This window comes from Indicator indicator, chromosome 3, assembly GCF_027791375.1.
Source record: "Indicator indicator isolate 239-I01 chromosome 3, UM_Iind_1.1, whole genome shotgun sequence".
In the NCBI taxonomy this organism is placed as follows: Eukaryota; Metazoa; Chordata; class Aves; order Piciformes; family Indicatoridae; genus Indicator; species Indicator indicator.
The window spans coordinates 9,712,113-9,736,325 of NC_072012.1; the positions used below are offsets into that span (position 1 = coordinate 9,712,113).

Here is a 24,213-nt window from a genome sequence, read left to right on the forward strand (position 1 = left end):
ATTCAGAAGGAATAAGACTTAAGCATATCTTTAGTGATGACCAAAGACTGTCATCAAATCCCCAATGTGCGTTTCATTGGATCACTTTATTTTGGTGTGGTTTATTCTATTACGATATTTCTGTCTGAGAAAGTCACGCAGACTTAGAAGAGATTCAAAGGGTCATAACCATGCACCTCTCCAGAGCATGACTAGTTCAAATATTTATGGTTAGGATTTGCCAGGTCATTTGTGGACACCTGAAATGTTGAAGGCTGCTCCAGGAGTCTTTGAGACTTATGCTTTAATGTATTGTAGTGCTTGATTAACCGTTACTGGTAACAATATTTTATGAATGTGCAACGTGAACATCCTTTTTTACTTCGAAATGATTAAAGGTTCCTGTGTTCACTAGCAAGCTTCTCCTGTAGGTTAACAATGTTGTTAATGCTCTCAGTCTTCATTTTTTTTTTTCCTTCATAAAACATGGGGTTTAGACCTCACTTTTATTAATTGCTTTGTTTTCTCAGTCAGCCCAGATGTTTCTTTGGTATATTGGATTGTACACAATTCTTATATTTTACTGTCAAAAACAGTAAAACAGTACAAGAGTACTGTACAAATTAAGATCTCTCTGTCTTGAGAGCTCAGCAATTATGCAGGATTATTCCACCAATGGACAGGAAATATTTTTTTTCTAGAACTGTTGCTGTTTGTCAGATACTCTCATAAGTTGTTTCTGACAAATTTCCATCTTTCTAGCCAAGAAAATGTTGCATTAGGTTAGAGGAATCTGTTCTTGAACTGATGTGTTTCTTCCCATGGCCTTAGCCGTTTTATTTTTGTTGAAGCAATGTGTAAAAGTCTTAGACTTGCACATTCATTCAGGCTGAAGGGGTCTTTTCAGGATATCAGTAGTCCAATTTCCTACTTAAAGCTGAGTTCTAAGCATGTTGCTCAATGCTTTTCTAGACAAGTCTTGAAGAGCTCCAAGATGGAGAGTCCACAGTGTCTGTGGGCAATCTGCTTCATATCCTCCCAATAAATTTTTTTCCAGATATCCACACTCAACCTTCTCAGTGTCATTTGTATGAAAATGTTTTTTTTAGTACAGTATTTAAACTACTGTGAACCCAGGTCAGGAGAGCAACTCTGTTTTCTTAGTAGACAGGACAAGTTAGTTATGGGGAAAGCTCCTATCATGTTCTCCCAAAGTCTTCCGTCTCAAAACAATTCCCTTAACCTGTCTGCACTTGGTATGAGTTTAGTCGCTGTCTGATGAGTACTAAGGAGAATGATTACTGCCCTTGATCTGCTAGCTGTGCTGCTACTGATAGAATCATAGAATGGTCTGGGTTAGAAGGGACCTCAGAAAGTCATCTAGTCCAACCTTCTCTGCAGTAGGCAGGGGCATCTTCAACTAGATCAGGGCCCAGAGCCCTGGTCAAAAGTTTTGTTTTCTGCCACCTTAACAGATTCTTTGTTTTCTGTGGTCATGCCATCCCACCTGTATCATTCTTTTCCCTTACTTTGCTCCTCCAGCTTTTATAATCCACTGGAGAGTTTAAATCAAGTTTGTCACAGAAATATGGGTATCAGAAATACTGTTACACTCCTACTTGCTGCCTCAGGAAAATCAGCAAATAGGTAAATGCGAAACCCAAAGCAGTCATCCTGAGAGGGGAGGTCAGATAGTGGCAGCTTAATCGCTGATCTACTACCAACTAAGGCTGATGTTTGGCAACTGCTCAGCACACCTGTACCTATGGACCACATGCTGCTGCTTGTGTGATTTTCAGCATTTTTAGCTGTGTGATGCAACTGAAAGAAAAAAAAGAGCTAAGTCCATAAAAATGTGAAATCTGCCAGTTTTATTGTTCCCAGAGATCTTTTGTTTTCCTTCAAGTTCTATATCGTGAATTAAAATGTAATAATCTGGAGCTAAACATTGTTGGAGGCAGCCTATTTCTCTGATAGGAAACTGGCAATCTATAATGAATGAAGCATCTGAAGCTTTTCTATATAAGTGATTCCTCCTCATTCCTGGGTTTTGACACATTTCTAGAATACATCTTTCTTGCCTCCAGCCACTTTTTAAACTAGAAATCTATCTTTCTCGTTGTCAGTATACTTTATCAGTACCACGTAAAGAGAAGAGTGTCAGCATGGATGACTAGAACTATTAGCAGGCCACTTCTAATTGTGAGAATGCATTTCTTTTTGCTTATCTGTAGTTAAACCAAACTCCCAGTAAATACAAATATTTCATGGCTGGAACAAACACATTTCTCACTCTGCCTCCTATCAAAGACTGAAAATCAGTCCATTCTGGTGGAAGAATAATTTGTGTTTAAGCCGTTGTTACCAAGAGGCAGGCAGAGTTGTTATTTTTGCATCAAAGCACTCTTTTTGATGACTAGGTAATGTTTCTAATGCCTAAAATGTTAATAATTCTTTGAAGAGATCATTTTTTGCTGGAGGTTATCTGCTACTGTCTGTATAGTTGTCTGACCTGGAGATTGCAGTTGCATTTTACTGGATGCACACAGATTCAGCAGCAAGCGCTGTCATGCTTGGAGAATTTGCATTCTTCCCCCTAAGCTTTTCTCCATTGCTGCTAGAGGGAAAGATTCATGAAGCAGTCTATGGTTAATTTATGCTTTCTTTGGGCTCTTCTGTGAATGATTGTGTTAATGATAATTATTTCTGTGAACTTCATAAGAAAATCCTGGGAGATTATCAGAAGTAGTTCTGTTCAGGCAGATGTCCTTAATTACACTAGTGACCCTATTTATATATTGGTCAATAAATGTAAATTCTGTAAGATAGAATAAAAGCTTTCTTTTTGTTCTGAATATTTGCATTGGTTATCAAGAAGAAAAGCACTTTTTTTTTTTTTTTCTTCAGGATGTGTCCCAAAGCATCTGAATAAAAAAATCTATTGTTCCTGGCCAGTCCGGGCTGGTCACTTCCATAAGTTCTTGTTCAGCATTTATATAGCACCTCCTCCTCCATGAGCTTCTGTTAATGTCTGATTTAAGTTATTGAAATAGATTATTAAACTCCAAGTACAGAGAAAGAGAAGAAACTTAGAAATCAAATTGTCACTGGGAAAGGCATTTTCTTTTAAGTGTAATACAATTAAATTTCTCACTGGCATGATCCCAATCTTCTATTATGTTTCAAAGGCAAGTACAGAAAACAAGTGTGCAAGATGCCTTTTTAAACTGGCAGAGACAGATACCTGCCTTTGAATGCTGAATGTTTTATTTTCTGCTTTTTAGAAAACAATTTTAGAAGCTGACATAACAGCATTAGGGCAAAATTTTTGGTGCTAACTTGACTGAAGTGGAGCTGTATTTAAACTTAAGTAACCTTTGTAATTAAGTTAAACCTGATAGAGATTTTGGTTTACATATAGGTTGCAGCTTCATTTGCTGTTTCTGTGTAAATCAGAATCAAGTATTATAGTTCTTCATAATAAAGTAACCTTGTGATTTTAGTTACAGTCCAATGCAGTTCCATGTTATTGGCTAGCTGTGTTGTCAGGAATGTAAATGGAGAGTAAGTTTAGCAATCTTTTGTAACAGAGGCCAATGTGAAGAATAGCGTTTACAAACCAGACATCAGAACTGTCCTATTCCTTAGTTTCTGTCTATAATTTCTTCCAAAACCTGGATGGATTGCAGCCTGGTGTCTTCCAGAGATCTTTTCTCACTTTCTTTAAAGTGAGATTTGAGGATTCTGCAATATTGACTCCTTTCCCAAGCCCTGCAGAAGATCCACTGTCAAAGGAAAAACTCTGAAAACCGGGAAAATTCACTCACCTCTTTCTATTTAGCTGTATGGTTCCAGTAAATCTGTGTAAGGGGGTGATGGTTTCTCAGTATTTACAAAATCTGCTGGTGTGGGAGATGACAGACTGATTAGCATGGGAATATTTAAGAGACTGTCAGCACTTTTTAGGGTGTTGGGTAGTGATAGGACTGGGGGGAATGGATCCAAGCTAGAGGAGGGGAGATTTAGATTAGAAGTTAGGAAGAAGTTCTTCACCATAAGGGTGGTGAGACACTGGAACAGGTTGTCCAGGGAGGTGGTGGAAGCCCTATCCCTGGATGTTTTTAAAGCCAGGATGGATGTGGCTCTGGGCAACCTGATCCAGTGTGAGGTGTCCCTGCCCATGGTGGGGAGGGTTGGAACTAGATGATCTTTGGGGTTCCTTCCAACCCTGACAATTCTGTTATCCTGTGAATAAGCATAGCTTTTGTGTCTCACTGAGAAGCACAGCATAGAAAATACATCAAACACATGCAAAATGAAGGAAGAATGTGAAATTGTCTGCTTGTGTTATTACTTTGTGCTACTTACTGCTGATAATTTACCCTGCAATTTATGTTACATGTTTAATATTTTTGGTACAAGAATTATCCCTGTTCAGTTTTTACATATTTCTTGCATGAAGCATCATTCATATTGTTGAGATCCATTAAATTAAACTTCTGTGTTTTTATTTAGGTTTATGAGTTAGATGGCATTCCCCTGATCCTGGACAACTGCAGCATTGATGACAACAATCCTTGTATCCTTTGCAAAAGAATTCTAATTATTTGATATGATTCTTAAGAAAATGTATTGAGGTTTAGTATATTTATGCCAGCATTGCTTTTACTTGGTTAACTAAGTCTAACTGACCTCATGAGTTCCTAGGTTGTATTTCAGTGATTGATTCTGAAGTGAGCAGACTCATAAATATACTTCCAGGAACACGATTCTAAGTTGAACTGTGGTTATATTCTGTTTCCTAAAATAATAAATATTGCTGGTTTAAGAATGTTGATTCATAGAGCTATCCGTGATAGAATTTTGAACTACAACTATGTTTGGTCATTGTATCAGATCTTGGGGCTGTTGCTTCAACTGAAATCTAGACTGGAGTAAGTACCCCATGAATTCTCTATGCTTAGAAAATCTGACTGGAGAACTGATTTTAAGCACATAGGCAAGGCTTATAAGCTGTAATGAAAATGCATATAACAGAGTGAATTAATGATGCAGCTTACTGAATTGTTGAGGAGATTCATATTTAAGTGGCATTGTGCTTCATATTTGGGAAGGTTTTGTTTGTTTCTTTTCCTGAGTTTGAAGAGCTGAGACTTTCCAAGATAGATTGCTGTTAGAAGGAAATAACTTTCTATTGAAGATAAGCAGCTGTTAAGCAAATTTCCCCATCCCTTCATGAACTGTATAGTAATCCTGCTGATGTGTTCAGTGGGTGAGCTGTTATTTGCTTCCATCTTATCCTGAGCTCCTTGTTAAGTATCTGATAAGTGCATCTGGAAATCAAATGCCTTTCCTGTCTAGAGTAATGTTGGCTTTCTTATCCTGAACACGTGAAACAGGTTTTTTAACATGAATTTGTCAGAAAAAGATCACTTTTTAACAAGTATTAAAAAAACCTGAAAAGTTCTTGAAAATGTTATGTGTTCTCATAATTTTGTGCTGCAGAATATCATCTGCATGTATTTACATTTTTAAAGGATGAAATCATGTAGGGGACAGTCTTAAAGCCATCACAGGACAAATGATAGCAAGATGTTAACAAGCTGAGTAGGAGAGCAATGGGTTATTCACTTAGTTGCTTGATGTGCAGGGTTTCCACATTCATCAGTATTCCTGTAGCTGGAGACCTGACTGTGTCTCTTTGCAGTGCATGGAGTATCAGGGTTGCACTTCACATAGTCTGATTCTGGTAAGGGACACTGCTGGATGTGCTGAGAAGGGCCAAGAAAGTTACTTTTCTCTAAGCAGAAGAGCAACGCTGAGTAAACTTAGTGACAAGTTTTGATCCTGATTTCTTAGTCTTTGCTAGAAAGCACAGCTACAAAACAACTTTCAGAATTTCTCTCTAGGATTAATCTTTCACTTCAGCTGTTAGTAAAAGAGGTTAAAGTTTGAGGTCTTCAAAGGGTAGAACTGGAATTTACAGTCTTGAATGAAATGAAGCTAAAACACCATGGGAGCCTTTACTGCATTTTGAGCAATGTGGAACTTCTTACACCTTTTGATACACGCTGACATTTTGTGGCTTTACTATAAACTTACCAGAGGATAAAACTTCGTTTACTTGGTTTTTAAAGACTTAGCAGACATAATGATTCAACTTAATGTGAGTTTCGACACTGATCCGTAGCATACAGTATTCAAGTATGTGAAAAATTAAGTAGCAGTTGAGCATAGGCAGGGCAGTGACAGTTTGCTTCAACAGCCTTTGGAGCACAGCTTCTGGCTACCACTCTGTTTATCATTTTGACCTAGGTGCTCTTGTGCTATATTGAAGTTAATGTTGCTCTTCTCTCCTGCCTCTAACATTCCTCTTCAGCTGTGCTTTTGGCATCTTACACAGGGAACCAGAATGCAGTTTATAGCTGTCTCTATTTTCATTTGCTTTTCAGCACATTTTGCTGCTTCTAGACACCACAAACCAAGCCTTCAGTAGTGTGTAGATGCCTGAGTCCTTTGCATTACATTCCCCTGAATAGATGCAACTGAATCTCTCCTCCCTCTGTGCACTCAGTCCTGTGGCACAAATCCATTTTGTAATGCTTGTAAATGAGAGTGATGCTGTTCCTAAGATTTGAAATCCTCTTTGCTTAACACTGAAGCATCCTAAAATTGCCTGCATTGTAACTTTGTGATCTGGAGTGAATATATTTTATGTCTCTTCTCTTTTCAGAGGAGATTAATTAAAAGGAAGTATTTAGGCAGCTCTTGAACTGGGTGTTGAGAGAGTTACTGAAGTTTGAGTGGGATCACTCAGTGGTGCTGCAGCTTGCCAAGGTGATGGAGAAAGCTACAGGGGAAGGCTTAGTGTAGTTCTTCACCCATAGTTCCTTCAGGGAGTCACATCCAGAAACTTCTATTTAACAGTCTTGTTTCTAGTGCCTGTTTTTGTGGTTTCAGGCTGTGTTATTTGGATTTCTATTTGGATAGAGCTGACTGGAAGAAGTTTCATCCGTGTTCTTTTTATAGAAGAACTTCTTCAATTTCACAGTAAAGTCTTTGTAGTTGCACGTTTTTGTTTGATCTTTTGTCTGTTTTGGAGGTGGCTAAGTTCTGAAGATTGTTTTCTACTGAAAACAGACTTAATGTGATCATTTTTTACATTTTATGTACTCAATTCTGCCTCCAGATTACATATACAAAATTTTCCAAAATAAAATGTAACCTTCATGGTAAAAATGATAGAGGTTTTTTGGGTGTGGTGTTTTGTTTTGTTTTGGTGTTTTGTTTTTTTCTGGATGGAAAACCAATAATAATTTCCCTAAAGTATGCAATTCATCAGGAGAAGCTGGACTGCCATGTTAGATGTTACAAGAGCTCTTTATAACCTTTGAGAGGAGGAATCCTTTGATAAATCTTTTTATTTGTAGCGTATGGAAGCATACTGAAAGCGGAAATGGGTCTGCTGTTAGCCTAAAATAAATTTCTTTATAAACCTGTCATTACCTTAAAATTGCATCGTTTGAGATGCTGAGCAGTTCTGTGGTGTGCACAGAAATATCAGGAGATTAGTTAGTTACAAGATTGCTAGCTAAAGTTCAACTGATGTGTTTGCATTGCTTTAGCCTTTTAGGCTTGAATTCATCTTCTAATGCCCAGTTTGGGAGAACTGTTATCTTGTCTAATAATTATCTCAGACAGACTTGTGTCATTTACATTTATACTAACAAAAAAATATTTTTTTCTTTCAGTAATAGCAAAAAAAAAAAAAAAAAACCAAAACCCCACTCGTGTTGGTAACAGACATGAAGATGGTTATGGGCAGTTAAGAACAAATTTACTGTACTTCTTGCAGCTATTTGAATTGGTAGTCTAGATTATCAGCTGCTATAACTTTGCATGGTTCCACACATTAAATAGAGAAATGCTGAGAGAAGCCAGATTTTCAACTGTTAGCTATTTGGTTTTTGACCCAGCAGAGAGTAGGCAAAGTGAAACTAGGGAGATGCAGTTTACTGTAAATCTTGGGGTCCAAAGAGTTAAACTTCTGAGAAGGTTGAATGTCACATTAACTTTTTTCTGTACTCTTTAAATCTTCCATCCTGGATTGCCTGTGTCCTAATCATGACTGTCCTTCTGTGTTCAAAAGTAAAAAAGGGTATTTCAAAATGCAAGTGGACTTGTATGCCTTTATATTAAAGAAAGGTTCTTTCATGAGATAAACTTTTGGGGTTGAAAATTCAATTTCTTGTACTGCTTCTGAAAAGCTGAGAGCATTGTGCTATACTTCTGTAACCTGTGTTTAAAAACAAATAAATTAAACCTGCCACAGAATAGCAGAGTGGGTTGGAGATGCCTATCAGGGTAATACCAGTGAAAAATGTACTCTAAATCCTGCTTTTCAGGTTATTTGGGTTGAAAAGGTGCTCAAAATTAAAGTATATTCTGTTTTGCTCTCTGAGCCACCATCTTCCTCACCCCTGACAGGCTCTAGTATCAGACAAGAGTTCCTCTTTTTGTTCTTGTCTTTTACCACTTCCTAAAGTTCTTACCACTCCTCCCAGCTTCATTTCTGACCCCTTCACAAATTCCACTTGCTTAAGGCAAACTTAAGGAGGGGGGCCACCTCATTCTGATCAAAGGACTGTTGACTCTACTCACACAAAAAAGGTGCTTAGAAAAGACTATACATAAACTAATTTGTTTATTATTTAGCACTTTTCAGTTTAACTTAACTAAGTTTTATGTTTAGGTTTTGGGGTTTTTTTACTGCTTCCTAACATTTACACTTAGGAGTAGCACAATGATGTACCTTTTTCTTTCTTTCTTCTACTTCTTTTTTATCAATTTCATGGCTGTCCTTAGACATATTTATTCATATTTTAGCAAAAAACCCAACCATTACCCAAAGTACTGCAATGTTAGTGGTAAAACTTGAAAATCAGAAGTGGAATGCAGTTTTGAAGATGGAATATTCTTGTTTATTTTCAGGATGCTCACCAATCTTAACCTTCTGAGATTCTTACAGTAGATCTCTTGCTAAAATGAGCTTGTGAATGTCTGAATTTAATTGGAATGACTTTATGTAAGTGTCCATATTATATTAACCTCTAATCAGGCTTTGTGTTAGCCAGAAGTGCAGTCAAAGGGCAGTCATATTTGAAGAATAAATATCCTGCTGGGGGGGTGAGGTGTAATATGTATGAGCAAACATTTAGCTGGTATGTTTTAGGGAGTAAGAATTTTCAACATATGTGAAAGAAAAACCTGTACTTGCTGTCAGTACCCATACATAGCCCCCTTAGTTTGAATAATGGGTGAAAATGTAGAACATACTGATTGCAGATTTCAGATACTCCTTCCCTGGACTACTTCTGTTATATTCAGTCTGAAAGTTAGCAGAGAGGTAGATTGAAAATACTGTTGACTTCATGGCAACACCAAGTATAATTGTGGTTCATGAAACTTCTGACTAAAGCTAGAAGAAATCAAGTTGCTATGGTCTACAGCAGTGGCAGGGCTTTTGTGAAATGCCAGCAAAGGTTTTTGAGGGAGCCAACAGATGTTTCATATCTGCATGACAGAGCACAACCTAAAACAGGCCACATACTGTAAAAAAGCCTCACACCTGAATAGAAGCCAGTAGAAACCAGTGTAGAGTGGGAGTTGACCTTTTAAAGTAAAGTATTACACGGTTGAGTGTTTTCATGTAAACCTGTCTGCCTAATGGATGCTGGCAAGAAAATGAAGTATGATGTTACATCAGGAATGGTTGCCTTGCTTTGCAAAGCCTGCTTTAAGCACTGCCAGTGCCTGTAGTATTTGGAGGTGCCATATTTGATTCTGTATTTTCATAAGCATGCACAAAATGTTATTTCAGTGGATGTGGTCAGTGCAGAGAGCTTAGAATACTGATTAAAGTCATGGCCTCCTCATGCCCAGCCAAATTCTCCCCGCTTGTAAGAAATTACCCTTTATCTCACCCCCTTGACACTTCATTTTGCTGCACAAATAAGTTTGAAGTCTACCTGAGCTCTAAATGGAAGTGATAGAGGATTGCATCCAGTTCTGGTGTCTTCATCTTAAGAAGGACACAGAGCTGTTGGAGCAAGTCCAGAGGAGGGCCACAAAGATGATCCAGGGACTGGAGCACCTCTGCTGTGAGGACAGACTGAGGGAGCTGGGGTTGTTCAGCCTAGAGAAGAGAAGACTCCAGAGGAACTTTATGGCTGCCTTCCAATACCTGAAGGGAACCTACAGGAAGGCTGGAGAGGGACTTTTCATAAGGGTGTCCAGAGACAGGACAAGGGGGAGTGCTTTAAAACTGAGGGAGAGTAGGTTTAAGCTAAATCTTAGGAAGAAGATCTTCAGTACAAGGGCGGAGGGACTCTGGAATAGGTTGCCCAGGGAGGTTGTGGATACCTCCTCCTTGGGAGGGTGCTCAAGGCCAGGCTGGATGAGGCCTTGAGCAGCCAAATCTAATTGAGAAGTGTCCCTACCCATGGCAGGGAGGTTGGAGTAGATGATCTAAAGTCCCTTACAAGCTAAGCCATTCTATGATTTTGTCAAGTCGCTGCTGCTGCTTCTGCAACCCTTTTCCTTGGACACAGAGCAATACTGGAATCTTATTTTGTGTAAACCAGTGCTGATTGTGCCACTATGGCTTTAACAAAAAAGGTGGATAATAGTAAGTTTTTAGTGACCCAGCAGTGTTTGAGGTTGACAGTGAAAAATGGGGACTTGTCAGTATGGGTAAAGAGATGAAATTTTTGGCCTGAACCTTTGGCCAAAAACAATACAAAACAGCAGTTGAATAGAAACCATAGATTGAACTAGGATGAAAACAAAGGAAAAAAAAAAGCCAATAAGAAGTCACTGTATTATATTACTCCTCTTCAGATTGATTCAACTCTGATGAGACTTCTTCTTTAAAATGATTGTGAAGGACTTTTGGTTTGTGGTATATGCACAAACCTTTGCTCTCTCTCTGTATCTTACAGCTGTATTCAGATGAACTGGTCAGACTAGAAGTTGGTGCAAGTTTGGTTATTCATTGTACAAGAGCTGTCTGAGAGGGGCTTATTTCTTCCACCTTACTCAGCAGACCAAATCCTATCCTGTTCCTGCAAGTTGCTGTGAATTCTTTGTAGCTGTATTTTGTTAGATACTAATGGAGCCTAGGGCTCTGTGTGACTCACAAGGGATTCCCTCAGTGTTGTAGGATAAGGGGTGAGATTTTTTGGCTGCAGTAGGGGGATAATTCTTATGGTGAAAGGGGAAAAATCACAGCCATTCCCAAACACCACTTTTGGGTTTAGTTGGGAAGGTCATCTGCCCACCAGTGCCTATTTCTGTCACTGTGTATTGGGATGTTTTTACACTCTTGAAGGGAGCATTGCAAAGAACCAGCCTTGTGCTTACAGAAGTGTTAATGGATTAAAGGATTCTGGATTCCAGTCTATGTAGGTTTTTTCTATACAATAGTGAATAAAGTATCTTGAATGGGATTATTATAAAGCTCTGAAAAGGGAGGATCTAGGTGCATGCTCCTGATTGAAAAGGATACAGGAGGTATTGGTGTAATCTAATCTTACTTTAAATCACTCTTGACATTGGCTTCGCATCTGAACAGTTGGAATAATACAACTTCCATGTCTTAACCCATTGTTTATCTTTTCTGTATGTTGCAAACTCTTTGGAACAGAACTTTGGTGAAGGTGAAGATCCAAGGCGGGGGGGGAAGAATAAAAATCTACTACATTAAGTGTGGTATTTGGTAGATCTAAATTCTGAGTCTACTGAATGCAAGATAACATTTGCTTTAAAATGGAAACAGAAATGGGAAGTTTTGTTGTGAGATCTTCTACATCTGCCACCTATGGCAGTAATCCATGCTGTTCAGCAAGAACAAATTTCCTTTTAGCAACATTCTCCTAACATGAAAAAGACTTAAGATCCCAGAAAGGAAGGAATGAATGCAGTGTGCAGTAGAGGAAAAGATACTTCCCAGAATCAGCCACAGATTAAGTTCTGTGTTGCCAGCGTTTAACAAAGTTATAATTCCTAATAGTATATTTCAGGTTGCTGATCCCATAATTTCAGGATGCAATTTATTTAATGCATCTGCAGGATGATTAAAATATAGAAATTCAGAGGTCATGGAGGGGAGTATTCATTTTCTTGAGGGTATTTAAAATACTAAAGCAGATTTGCCGAGAGGTAAATATGAAGTCTGTTCTTCAATATCTCACTTCTACCCAGCTCTAGTAAGTGACAGCTACCATCATTAAGAAACATGTATGATGTACAGGGTCTCTTTTGGAGGTGGAGGAAGTTTAACAGAGGTATTCAGAACGCAAGAAGGTGCTTTCAAATGTTACATTAGAATATTTCTAATCCTTTGAGGAGAATAATCTCTATCGGCACCAACTCATGCATGTAAAAGTAGGGAATTAAAGTTAATAACTTTATTTCTAAACCAAATATTGTCATATTTGTCCTCTGCCCTAATCCTCTTGGTGGATTTAAATCCATGACAGGCTTGAGTTCTTTAAAGATATCGTATCTGTAGTTACCAGGAGCACACATGCACATACAAAAAAAAAAAAAAAGAAACTGAGAAAATATAATATTTCACTGCCTTTACGGCTCAAACAGCTTTTTCTGTAGACTTTCCTTTGAAAAATTCCCCTCTGGGCTGAGACAGAGGACTAGAAATTCGAGACCTGAAGGTTTGTTGTTTCTTTTTTTTTTTTTTTAATAAAGCTAGGAGTGGTTCAGAAATATTGTTGAGAATGGAATGCCTTCTACAACCACCTTATCATATTTCAGTCTGTCTTGCTGACATTGTTTCTTGCATGTCTCCAAAGAATATTCAAATGTCAAATGACATATTTGCATAATACCTTTATTCTAACATTTCTCTGTTTTCACATTTTCAATTAGTGTTATTAAAGCAAACTGCAACTTTAGCTGGCAAACCACAGAATGGTCTGAGTTAGAAGGGACCTCCGAAGGTCATCTATCCCAACGGCCTCTGCAGTCAGCAGGGGCATCCTCAACTTGATCAGGTTGCCCAGTGCCCTGTGAAGCCTCCCCTTGAATATCCCCAAGGATAAGGCCTCAACCAGCTCCCAGGGCAACCTGTTCCAACGTTCCACTACCCTCATGGTAAAGAACCTGTTCCTAACATCCAATCTAAATCTGCTCTTCTCTAGTTTGAAGTCATTGCCCCTCATCTGATCTCTATAGGCCTTTGCAAACAGTCTCTCTCCATCATAGAATCAACCAGGTTGGAAGAGACCTCCAAGATCATCCAGTCCAACCGATCACCCAGCCCTAAGCAATCAACTAGTCCCCTTCAGGTACTGGAAGGCCACTGTTAGGTCTTTGTGGAGCCTCCTCTTCTCCAGGCTGAACAACCCCAGCTCCCTCAGCCTGTCCTCATAGCAGAGGTGCTCCAACCCCCTGATCATTTTCATGGCCCTCCTCTGGACCCACTCCATCAGGTCGATGTCTTGCCTGTGTTGAGGGCTCCAGATCTGCATGCAGCCTGTGGAGTTCCTTCCTGATCCTTGAATTGTTTTCCCTCACTTTCTCAAATCTTTGTTGAGACTGTTCTTTCTACTTCTGAAATGGTTTCCAAAATCTAACCTTTCCTTCTTAGTTGAGGATATATTTGCAGTCCATTCCACTGACCTTGTTGATTAGTTCTTCTCTTTTGCTGTTCTGAGATTTCTTCAAGGAAATGCAAACATTTCCTGCAGCTGTAGCAGATTGTGGCTAATGGCTGTTTTGCAAAACATGGGAGAAAAACCTTAGTTGGTTATAATTTAGTTGCATCTTTCTAAACACACATTTAACTGTTGTTATTTTGGGGTGCACACTGGACATCATCTGGTGTCTATGAGACTGCAACTGCAAGCCCATTTACCTTCATTGCTTTGCTTATTTGTCATAAAATGATGTTTGAAATTACCAAAAACAATAAGGGTAGGAGTTATGACACATGTTCTTCAGAGACCGTGAATTAATAAAATACTCAAGTACAATGCAGAATGGTAAATTTTGCTGAATCTATCTAAACAGATGAATCTCTAGAGATGATAAACAGAAAAACAGCTTCTATCCATATTGTGAGTCAGTTTGTCTAGTCGTGTACCTTAGAGTGATAAATTAGAATTAGCTTGACCACATCTCAGTTATTAACTAGGTTGGGCTTTTAAGTCCTGTGCCAAATTCTTGAAGGTTTTGTTTGACTTCCATAATTTCCATTTTTTACAGCATTTTTTTTCCAGATGTATGCATGTAAATAGCCAGGAATATGTGTTTTTCTGTCTAGGTGGAGATTTTTCTGTACATGTCCAAGGAAATTTAAAATGAGTATAATCTGCCTGATATTCATCAACTTGTGAACATAGTTACCATCCTTTTATGCTTTAGTGCTTTACATCTCAATGTTTGTGGTAGGTTTTAATAGTAATTTGATACATGAGTTTCAACTTAATGGAATTCTGCCTTTTTTTTTTTTCTTTCTTTCTGTACCTGAGTAAAGAAGATAAGCTAAGGCATTTTTGACAGTTAGGTTACAGCAGTTGAAGCTTTTTAATGTCACAATCTTCTGAGTCTCTGGTGCTTCTCGTAGATAACTACCACATTTACTTGACATGGATTCTTAAAATGGGATTAGTGTAATAGAAGGGACTGTAAGAACATCATATGGTAACTGTGGAGCATTAGCTTGAAATTGATCAAGAGCGTGATTCTTTCTGTTTTAAAACCAGATGATTTATAGTTACTCATAAATTATGGGTTGCTATTAAAAAATGTAAGTCATCATTTAAAAAATTGGCAGCCTAAGCAGCAAAAAATGAATGTGTCATATCCATGGTTTTAAGCTAGTATTACAAGCCTGAGTGTAGCAAAAAGTAAAATGAACTAGAAGTTATGGCTTAATTTTTGCTAAAGTTCTGGCAGTTTTGGCATAAGAGACATGCTTATAAAAGAGCCTGACATAGCTAAACATCTGCTATGGCTTTTGTAGCCCTGCAGTACTTGACCAAAATTGTGTTTAATTTCCTAAGGTGTGTTGACACTGTGCTTTTAAATCTCCCAGAGCATGAAAGGAAGCACATAAAATATGGATTAAATGTTGTCTAGCTAGTAGGCATGAAAGAATAAGAGCTATCTGGGTGTATACTGCTTTCCACAATGTCTTCTCTCATATGTTTACCTAGCAATACTAGTGATCTGGGAAGAAAAAAATCCCCACTTTGCTCTAGATAAGAAATATCTTAGTATTCCATAGTGCTGAAGTAGTAAGCAGTGCTTGGATCAGCATTGGGTACCTTTTAGCTGGACCCCCATGAAGTGAATATCTAGTTAAAAGTAGTCAAACCAAAGAACTGACGATGAGCGTCATGATTTGGCTCTGGGTGTCAGAATGGATAGTGCTGAAAAAGGTGTTTCTGAAGGACCTGGAGGAGAGCTTGGGCTCTACTTGTGGGAATATAGCTAGGAGTGAGAGGGCAACTGAGTATTGTGAGCTGTTGTTCATTTGTCCTGATTTATTAATATCCAGAAGGAGCAGGCAACTGTTGCATCTGTAATCAGCCATATAATAAATTGTGGCAGAGTTTGTCACATACCTCTGGTGCCTTCGCTTCAAAAGGGATGCTGAAAAATACAAATGGAGGGAAAAGATATAAGAATTATGCAAAGCTTGGAATATCTCCTTTAGTTTCTTGGTAAGCAACATGTGCTTACTGAGTGCTTTGAAATGATCTTTGATTTTTTTTTGGTTTTGTTTTTTTTTTTTAATCTATAATGAAAATCAGTGTTGGGAAACAATTCTAAACAAACCTAAACCAGAATTAAATCACAGGGCTGTGAAGACAGAATCACAGAATTAAGCAGGTTGGAAAAGACCTTCAAGATCTTCAAGTTCAACCTATCGCCCAACACCATTTAATCAACTAAACCATGGCACTAAGTGCCTCATCCAGTCTTATTTTAAACACTTCCAGGGACAGTGACTCCACCACCTCCCTGAACCCCCTGGAACAGTTCATTTAGAGACACAGAGAGATATTCTGGATGTCTTTCGGAAGGCAGGAAAATGTCCTGTACATGAAACAGATCAGACAGGCTTGATTTCAAGAGTGGCTGACATCTGGTCATCTGTGTTCTCTGTGGAGGTGTTGGGCAGAGTATAATCATCCATTCTAGTCTTAAAGCGTGTTTGTTGGGCACAGAAAATTAAATAAGTGACCTTTTCAGTGAAAGTTCTACATGAAATAACAGGCCTGTCTGTTGATTATACAGAAGATATCAGTCCCATTTCAGAGAAACCTGTATCCCACAAGAAATGGAGTTGTCATTACAGGTGATGGGTAGGATGTTCAGAGACTGATATAAATACAGGGAGCCAGAAAGATGGTCTTCATTTGCTAGAGGAAGAGATACCATTTGGTTAATAAAGGCTTGGAAGCTGAAAAAAAAATATATATTCAATACACAATTATTTTCCACTACACAATTATTTTCCACTATGAATGTTTCTTCATTTCTGTAGGCTGAGAGTTATGGAGAATGTTGCCTCAGTATTGAAACTCCTGATTGCTTTAAACTGTGTGGTGTTGCTGATTTCTCTGTCGTGAAGTGGTATCATTTGAGATGTTATCCAGCAAAACTATTTTCTTCTACAGGGTGGATTTCAAGCTTCAAACTGTAGTTTCAGGTTTTGTGGTGATAGGCTTTCTGTCTTTATCAAAATGTTTTGTGGAAGCAAATTTGTATGGGGAGTGCTTGCAGGAAGCATCAGCTGGGAAGCCCAGGGTGGGCACTCTGGTCTTCCTGTCCCAGTAAGAAGTAGGAAAGGGCTGGCTGCAGGCATCTTATTTCATGCATTTCCAGTGAAGTTTTGCTGCCACGTAGTGGTGGAGATTGAAGCTTGAAGCTTGTTTGACAATGAATGGTCCAACCCTCCCAGTGAGCTTTTGGACCAGGTCAGAGTTACCTGTAGCAGAAATGAACCTCTGCTCTAGGTTTCAGCAGTGTTACAAATCTTATCCTTAAAGGAAATCTCACAGTAGGCATCTGTTACTGACCCCCAAACCAAGATGACACGACCGATGAGGCAATTCTTGAGTCACTTGAGCAAGCTTCAGGTCAACAAAACCTGCTTCTTATGGGAGACTTTTAACTACCCAGACATTTTCTGGAGTAACAACAGAGCAGTTCAGCTGTCGTCCATCAAGTTTCTGGAACGCATAGAGGCCTTCTTCCTCATACAAAAGTTAGATGTGCCAACCAGGAATGGGGCGGTGCTGGACTTGCTGCTCACCAGCCAAGAAAACCTGCTTTGTAGTATCTCACTTTACTGACAACCTCAGCTGCAGTGATCACAATATTGTGGAATTTGAGACACTGTGAGCACACTGAGGGTTACCTCCAAAACAAAAGGTTTAGGTTTTAGAAGAGCAAACTTCAGCATGCTCAGTGCTCATTTGGAAGGGATCCCGTGGGAAGCTTCCCTGGAGAATAAAAGGGCTATCAAATGCTGGGAGCTTTTCAAGAACACTGTCCTAGACACACAAAACCAGTTCACCCCCTCTAAGGGCAAGGGAAGTAGGTGGAACAAGAGACCCCCTTGGCTTAACTCTGAGTTTCTGGGTCCACTCAGAATCAAAAGGGAGATGTACATCTGAAGCACTGCTTTCAGCTTTGGTCCCCACTGTACAAAAAAAGCTGTGGATGGGCTGTGAAGTGTCCAGAGAAGGGCTGCAAGAACAGTCAGAGGCCTGGAAGCCCTGCCATATGAGGAAAGGCTGAGAAAACTGGTTTTGTTCAGCCCTGAGAAGAGAAGGCTTTGGGGAGACCATATTACCAGTACATAAAGGGTGGCTACCAAGATGATGGAGACTCCCATTTTTACGAGGACTCACATGGAAAAGACAAGGGGCAGTGGGTACAAGCTACTCCTGGGGAGATTCTGATTGGAATCCAGAAGAAAAATTTTCACACTGAGTACAGTTAAGCATTGGAATAATCTCCCAAGCAGTGAGTTCTCCTGCATTGGTCAGTTTTAAGACTCAGCTTGACAGGGTGCTGGGCCATCTCATTTAATCTGTACTATCACCTAGAAAGGCTGGACCAGATCCTTTAGGTCCCTTCCAGCCTGGCATTCTATGATTCTGTGGCCAGGAATGAATGCCTCTTCCAGTATCCAGTGGAGCCTCTCCACCTTGGAAGCTTCTAGATTAGATGTGTTGTGCCACATCTGCTCTTCAAGAGCCAACCAAGTCAAGCAGGGGAATGAAGGACTTTCCCAGCTTAGACTTTCTGAATTCTAACTTCTAAACAGTTACTTGAAGTTTATATAGGCTGAATTCCTGAAGTTCTGTGATAGTTTAATGTCAGGTGTAAATAGAGTCCAAGGCATTGATTCTAAAAATTTTAATTAGCTTCTTTTAAGTAGATAAGATAAAGCCTTTAGTACTTTATATTTTTTTGTGATTACTTTTTTTAGTAGTCTTAAGCACAAGTAAAAGCTATGTACAAAAGGTAAAAGAGTTGTAAGGAGTTGCTAACATCTTCTACAGCTTCTGGGACTTTATAAAATGATTAAAACCTCCCCCATAAATAACCTTTCAGAGCTTTGCAAGCAATTTGGCTGACTGCGAAGGGCCAAAATCCTGAATATCTACTACGTGTGGTCAGTCACAGCACACTGATCCAAACTGTGATTAACAGTTGCAGTAGTTGTCTAGAGACCTCTTTTAATGGTGAGAGGAATTACCTTCAAGTTGCTGTGAAGCAAAAGCACTTAGACTGAAAGGCTTGCAGGGGAAATGGTTTATGTCTTTTCAGTGTGGTCCAGTCGGGTCCGTAAGTGGAAGTAATTCTTCTAACATGATGCTCGAATATTTCATTCCTGTCTACAGATATTTTAGTGATGATTGGTTTACTTGTTGAAGACTAGAAAGAAATATAATTAACTAGAATTATACTTTCATTATCTCTTGTTTCTAGCCCTGTAGACCTGTTCCTGAAAAGCTCTTAGAGAATTTGGGTGGCTTTAACTGTTGCATAAACAGTTCGCTTGACCAGGGTTGCCACTCATGTGGGTTATCTTTCTTGATAAGGTTTTGTATCTCTTTCTGTATTTGATTGAGATGTAGTTAATACTTAAATAGTCTAAAATCTGATTTAAATGAGGTGATGGAATTGGGCAAAGAAGATCTTGCTTTTCTCGTGAAGCCAAATGACTCTTAAGGAAGAAAGCTTCGAAGTAATCCTTTGATTATTGAAAATTAACTGTAGTGCAGGAAACAGTCTACACTGTAAAAGCAAATACTCTGCACCAAGGATGTGATATTTAAAATTCTTCAGTATCGATAGCTGTTCAGGGGACTTAGGATAACAGATGCAATTCAATGATTCTGTGATTTCATTCTCCTTGTCACCACACTTCATCCTCTTCAGTATCCTATGTTAGTTAATGACATTTAACTTTCAAACCTTGCTACTTCCTTTTTTTTTTTTCAAGCAACATGCTTCCAGTGTTACTTAGGCACTGCTCTATATCTACTTTGTTAAATTCAATAATCATCAAAAACTCATTAATAATTATGCCTACTGTCTTTCATCTAGAAAATCCAAATTGTTTTATAGAACAACTTATAAGGGTTCTGATGGCTGCAGTGGACTTACTGACAACATTTAGTCCAAACTGGACCTTCTCATATGAGAATGAAAAACTGGAATGCTCTCCTTGGGCAATGGTTTTTAAGTCCTCCTCTTCAGTAATGCATCAGAACAGCATATTGGGTATTGACTCCTGACACTCTGCAGTTGTATTTTCATACACCATTCCACTTACAAAACCATCACTGCGCTATTGCTAGCTGTGACTCTAGCAGAATCCATATGAAAAGAGAGAACTGTGAAAAGTTCCCATTGCAGACATTGGCAACATTTCCATGGGAGTCAGTGGCATAGATTTTCATGGTTCCTTCCAGATGGTAAAATTTTTCATCCCCTAGGGCAAGCTGCCAGCACAATTTATCTACGTCTTTTCTCCCTGTGTGTTCCACTCCCTGGTGTTGAAAGTTATGACCCAGAAGAGTTTAGGTGATAAATTTTAAATTGCTGTATGAAGATGTTACAGAAGTAACAGGGCAAGTTGATTCACTTTTGTTGTTGTTTGTGTAAGTCAGAATAAGGTAAGAATCCCCTAGCATACAGTACTGATAGATTTAGGGGAAAAAAAAGTTGCTATAAAGATGTAAATATGTTTACTTTCGTTCCCTAAACACAGGTAGCATAGTAATGAAGCTCCTGCAAGATAAAAAGAATTATTTTCTTTCTCTCTTTTATATTGCCCTCTGCACAATGACAGAGATATTGCAATCTTCACTTTTCTATCATATTACTCAATTTGAGAGTGCAGTATGCCCTGCTGGAAAAATCTAGACAAGTCTACGCAGTCAGATCTACTGTGCTTGCTGCACTTATTTTCTTTTATGCAGACTTACAACAAACAGGCTCATGCTCTTATTTGTAGTAACTATGGAAACTTTAGAAGCTCTCTTTCTAAAGCTGACCATACAATAAAGTGCTTAAAGTGTTCGTAGGATTAGAGACTCCAGAATATGTTTAATTTTCTCTCTGTGTCTCTGTCTTTGGAGAGGAGCAAGAGGGTAATGTGAATATTAGCTGGAGACTAGCTTTAATCTCTGCTGACACTTAAGTCTGTCTAGGTCTGCACACAGCCATCCAAAGGTCTTAGCCTCTCACAGCATGTGAACAAGGGAAATCATGCATATTCATGGCTGGCTTTACAATGGAAAACCTACGTAGAGAAAAGAGGGTTTGAATGAGTGAAAACGTTATTGAAACCATTTTGCAGCTTCAGCTACAGTAGTCAATAATGATAAATGCCATAATGATGATAGAGTTCATAAGATAATGGGGATGTCTTAGATATTATGTAAGCATGAATGGATATGATAATAGGAAAACATCGTTTGCTGTGGGGTTTAGCATTGGTTTTGTGTTGAAGGACATAAAGATGATGGTAACAGGATTATTCCCAAGACTAATACACAACCCCCCCCTCCAAAAAAAAAAAAAAAATCAGATTACTTTTTTCTCTGTGTGGCATTTTGCATGATGGAGAACTGTCACTCTTTTGTTTTATTTTTTTAAGAGGTATTCTTTTGTGCAAGTGCTTTATTTTATGCAGAGCTGTATTTTAGGAACACAACAAGAGAAGTCTGCTCCTCATCCCAGGAGCAGAGCCAGGGAGGGTGGTGGCATGTTTCTCACAGTCCGTTGGGAGAATTTTGTGTTGCTTTTTGGCACTCATGAAATCAGACCTCAGAAAGACCTGCTGAGTATCAGCCTTTGTTTAATCTGCATTTGTTGACTCCTGTACTTCACTATTCTGAAACTTTTTCTCACCACTGGAGCCTATGGGGGAGATTCTACTCATAAATAATTGTATTTCTTTGGTATTTTATTGGTGTTTTATGTGCTCAGATATAATCTTCAGTACAGATATTCCATTATGTAACTTAAATGTAATTTGGCACTTGTCTTTTCACTGAACTGTAGTAGTGATGCACTCACAGAAGAGAATACATAGATAGTCTGTATTATGTTCACCTTTTGAAGATTTGATATAATACATAATAAAGTTTTTTTTTCTTTATTTTTACCATACATCATTACCTCAGATCAGGATTTTTTTAAATGGAGGTGATATGCAGCATGTTTCCTGACAGCCTGAAGAACCTCTGCCAGAGAAAACCTTTTGATTGTCACTGCTTTGCCACTTTTGAATTTTGATTCTGGGCTGCTTGAACAGGAAAATAAATACAAGCTGCTCTTACAAGGCAGGGGACTATTTTAGTCTTGCACGCAAGTGCAGGATTGTTCCCTACCATGTATGTTTTCTGTGATGTTTGCCCAAGCTACTCTTTCTTTAAACCCTTTTCTCTCTGTTGACAGTCCCTCATGTGCATTTTATTGCAGTGCCTTCTCAATTCTCTTTTGGCATGTAAGTAGCATTGTGGTTAGATAGAGTCATAAACTTTTCTTTTTCTGGTCTCTTGTGTTCTTATTTTATCACTTCCTCTCTCTTAAAATGTAAGCTTGTGAGGCAGGACCAGGTCATATAGAACAAAGCTGCTCCTGCTGCATGCTTTTGTTCACCCACATTGCCTGGTGTATCCAGCAACCCAGCATGAGAAACTACCTCTGCTCAAAACGTGTAAGCCTAAGGGGTAGTTGGAGGTGGCAGCAAAGTAGGCACAACAGTAGGTGCAAGGTGCACAGGGATAATGGCAAGAGTGTTAGTGTAAGAATGTGTATGCAGTGATACTGGATTTTCCAAGTGCTGTCATGGTAGACTGTGTAAGAAAGTCCAGTTCCTGGATTTTATTCTTTTGGCTGAAGTTTCCATCTTCCACAACTGAGGAGTTTTCCCTTCCAGCCAGCCCCAGTATCTTATCTCTGTGCGGAGACACTGTCCAACCCAAAAGACGTCAAGGAGATGAGTAAATTATGCATATTCTTATACTGGATGTGAAGCTACATGTAGTAAATAATTGGTGCCCTGCAGGCAAACCACTTTTGTGTGATTCAGAATGGCTTTCCTCCCATATGGGTAACTTGGGAAAGATTTTATCATAGCATAGCTTTTCAGCTGCAGAATTGGGACTAACATCTCTGACACATCATAAAATGAACACTGTAGTTCACTTGCAAGATTCCTGACTGATAATCCTGGGAATTTAAATCCTTTGTCTATAACCCTGACATGTGCCTCAATCCTGGCCTCAAGGGACCACCTTAGAAGGTGAATGAGTTGCAGCTTGTGCCCATTTAAACATGATCAGGAGCTTAGGCTGGATGTTAGGACGAAATTCTTCACAGAAAGAGGGACTGGCCATTGGAATGAGCTGCCCAGGGAGGTGATGGAGTGTTTAAAGTAAGACTGGATGAGGAACTTAATGCCATGGTTTAGTTGAGTAGATGGTGTTGGGTAATGGGTTGGACTTGATGATCTTGAAGGTCTTTTCCAACCTGCTTAATTCTGTAATTCTGTGTTACCTGCTGGTGATCTTAGTATCTGTTCTGCTGCAAAAGCACCTAGGCACAAGGAACCAAATTCAGAAGTTAAATATTTTTGAGTGTCTCCCATTTATTTGTGCTATTTTCAGTTGTTAACCTGACTATGATACATGGAAATAATAGTTGTCTTCTTTCTTGTACCTGGTTTATAGCTCATTTTGTTTGCCCGTTCTTGAAAGTGCAGCATTGAAATGCTCGAATTGCATATACAGCGAGTGACTTCTTCAAAAGAAATTATTGTGGTTTTTCTTTTAATCTCACTAGGAAGATCATTGGAGCATTTTAATTAGCTATAATTTTGGTCTAAAACAATATGTTCTTTTAATTCCTGCCATTGATTCGTGTTTTGTTTTGTTGTGTTGTTGTTTAACTCAAGATAAAGCCTAGCAAAATTGCCTGAAGTTAATGGACATACCTCATTCAAACTTAAATTACCTCATATGCAAGTATTTACAGGTTCAGTCATTGCCTGTAAAGGTCTGTCTTTTTCTAATCCTTGATTTCTACTCTTTTTTTCTGGGTTTAAGGGATTGGGGACAGGGAGGTAGGGGGAGTACAGCAGAGGGAGGGGAATGTAGCAATAAAATCAAGTAAGTGTTTTTTCATCTTTAAATAAGTAAATGATCCTTAACTTTGTCCAACAGTTGTGAACCAGTGGGCAGTGTTTGCTATCCGAAATCTCACGGAACAGAATGAGAGAAACCAAGAATTTATTGCACAGATGGAGGAGAAGAGGCTGGCAGACGATTCTGCCCTTGAGAGCATGGGTTTAGAGGTGGAGAAACAAGACGACAAGTTAATCCTCAGATCTGCCAGGAAAAAGCCCTCATGAATGAAAAATGAAGAACAGTCAAATTATTAAAAGAGGATTTCCCTTCAAAAATATTTTTCCCCTGCTCAGGCAATCAAGATTTCTTCAGTTTTAGTTCCAGTCTGCTGGAAGTGATACATTCATTCTCAGAAATGCTGCCAAATGATACTTTGGCCTCATTGCTGTAAACAAAGGGACACCTACACGTTGTCTAAATACCTAAGTAAATTCATCTGTGGAAAGAAGATGCTTCTTTTCAGGAAGCTGAAATTTTGTTACTTTCT

At 38.8% G+C, this 24,213-nt stretch overlaps 1 protein-coding gene across 1 annotated transcript in view; it reads left to right on the top strand.

Moving 5' to 3' along the window:
* Positions 1 to 23,950, top strand: part of ATXN10 (ataxin 10) — a 103,462-nt gene extending 79,512 nt beyond the window's left edge. The window contains exons 10-11 of the mRNA XM_054399741.1: positions 4,495 to 4,558; positions 23,763 to 23,950. Of these exons, the coding sequence (XP_054255716.1) occupies positions 4,495 to 4,558; positions 23,763 to 23,950 (252 nt within the window). The remainder of the gene's footprint in view (positions 1 to 4,494; positions 4,559 to 23,762) is intronic.
* Positions 23,951 to 24,213: the final 263 nt, after the last annotated feature.